Source organism: Bison bison, unplaced genomic scaffold (genome assembly GCF_000754665.1).
Source record: "Bison bison bison isolate TAMUID 2011002044 unplaced genomic scaffold, Bison_UMD1.0 scf7180017864535, whole genome shotgun sequence".
NCBI classification, from domain to species: domain Eukaryota; kingdom Metazoa; phylum Chordata; class Mammalia; order Artiodactyla; family Bovidae; genus Bison; species Bison bison.
Window position 1 is genome coordinate 13,403,583 of NW_011495084.1, and position 564 is coordinate 13,404,146.

At 39.7% G+C, this 564-nt stretch overlaps 1 protein-coding gene across 1 annotated transcript in view; it reads left to right on the forward strand.

The window, feature by feature from the left end:
• Positions 1–564, forward strand: part of LOC104982649 (multidrug resistance-associated protein 4-like) — a 350,332-nt gene that overhangs the window by 16,367 nt on the left and 333,401 nt on the right. The window contains 1 exon segment of the mRNA XM_010832083.1: positions 106–226. Within this exon segment, the coding sequence (XP_010830385.1) occupies positions 106–226 (121 nt within the window).

Below are 564 nucleotides of genomic sequence, written 5' to 3' on the forward strand. Positions count from 1 at the left end.
GGCAGCCACTGAGCACCCTGTAGTGAAGGCTTGTCCTCTGCTCTGTTCCTCTCCTGTTTTCCTACGGCAGGGCTGTTCCTCACTGTTCTTTGTCTCTCTTCACAGGTACTGGGATCAAGAAGTTTTGAGAACACAGAGAGATTCTCAGGAGCCTTCTTTAATGAAAGCAATTGTAAAATGTTACGGGAAATCCTACTTAGTTTGGTGAATGTTAATATTTCTTGAGGTAAAAGCTTTTCCATACAGTGCATTGATTTTGAGTATATGTGGGTCAGTCCTGAGATGGATGGACTGAGGCGGGGAGAGGACAGTGGTTTAAGGTCTGAGGGTAAATCTCATCTAGGAATCATGATGTAGATCAGCAGTTGTATTTTTCTTTAGAATAGACAGATTCTTAAAGGACTTGACCTCTGGAGATTACTATTTTTATTTTAAGAGATTAAAACATGGTGTAATAAAAGGATAGCAGCACTGGAAAGATATTTTATGCCATGTTAGGATGTTTTTGGTGCTCAATATAAATATTGAGTGATCCTTGACCAAAAGAAGATCTTACAACCTCAG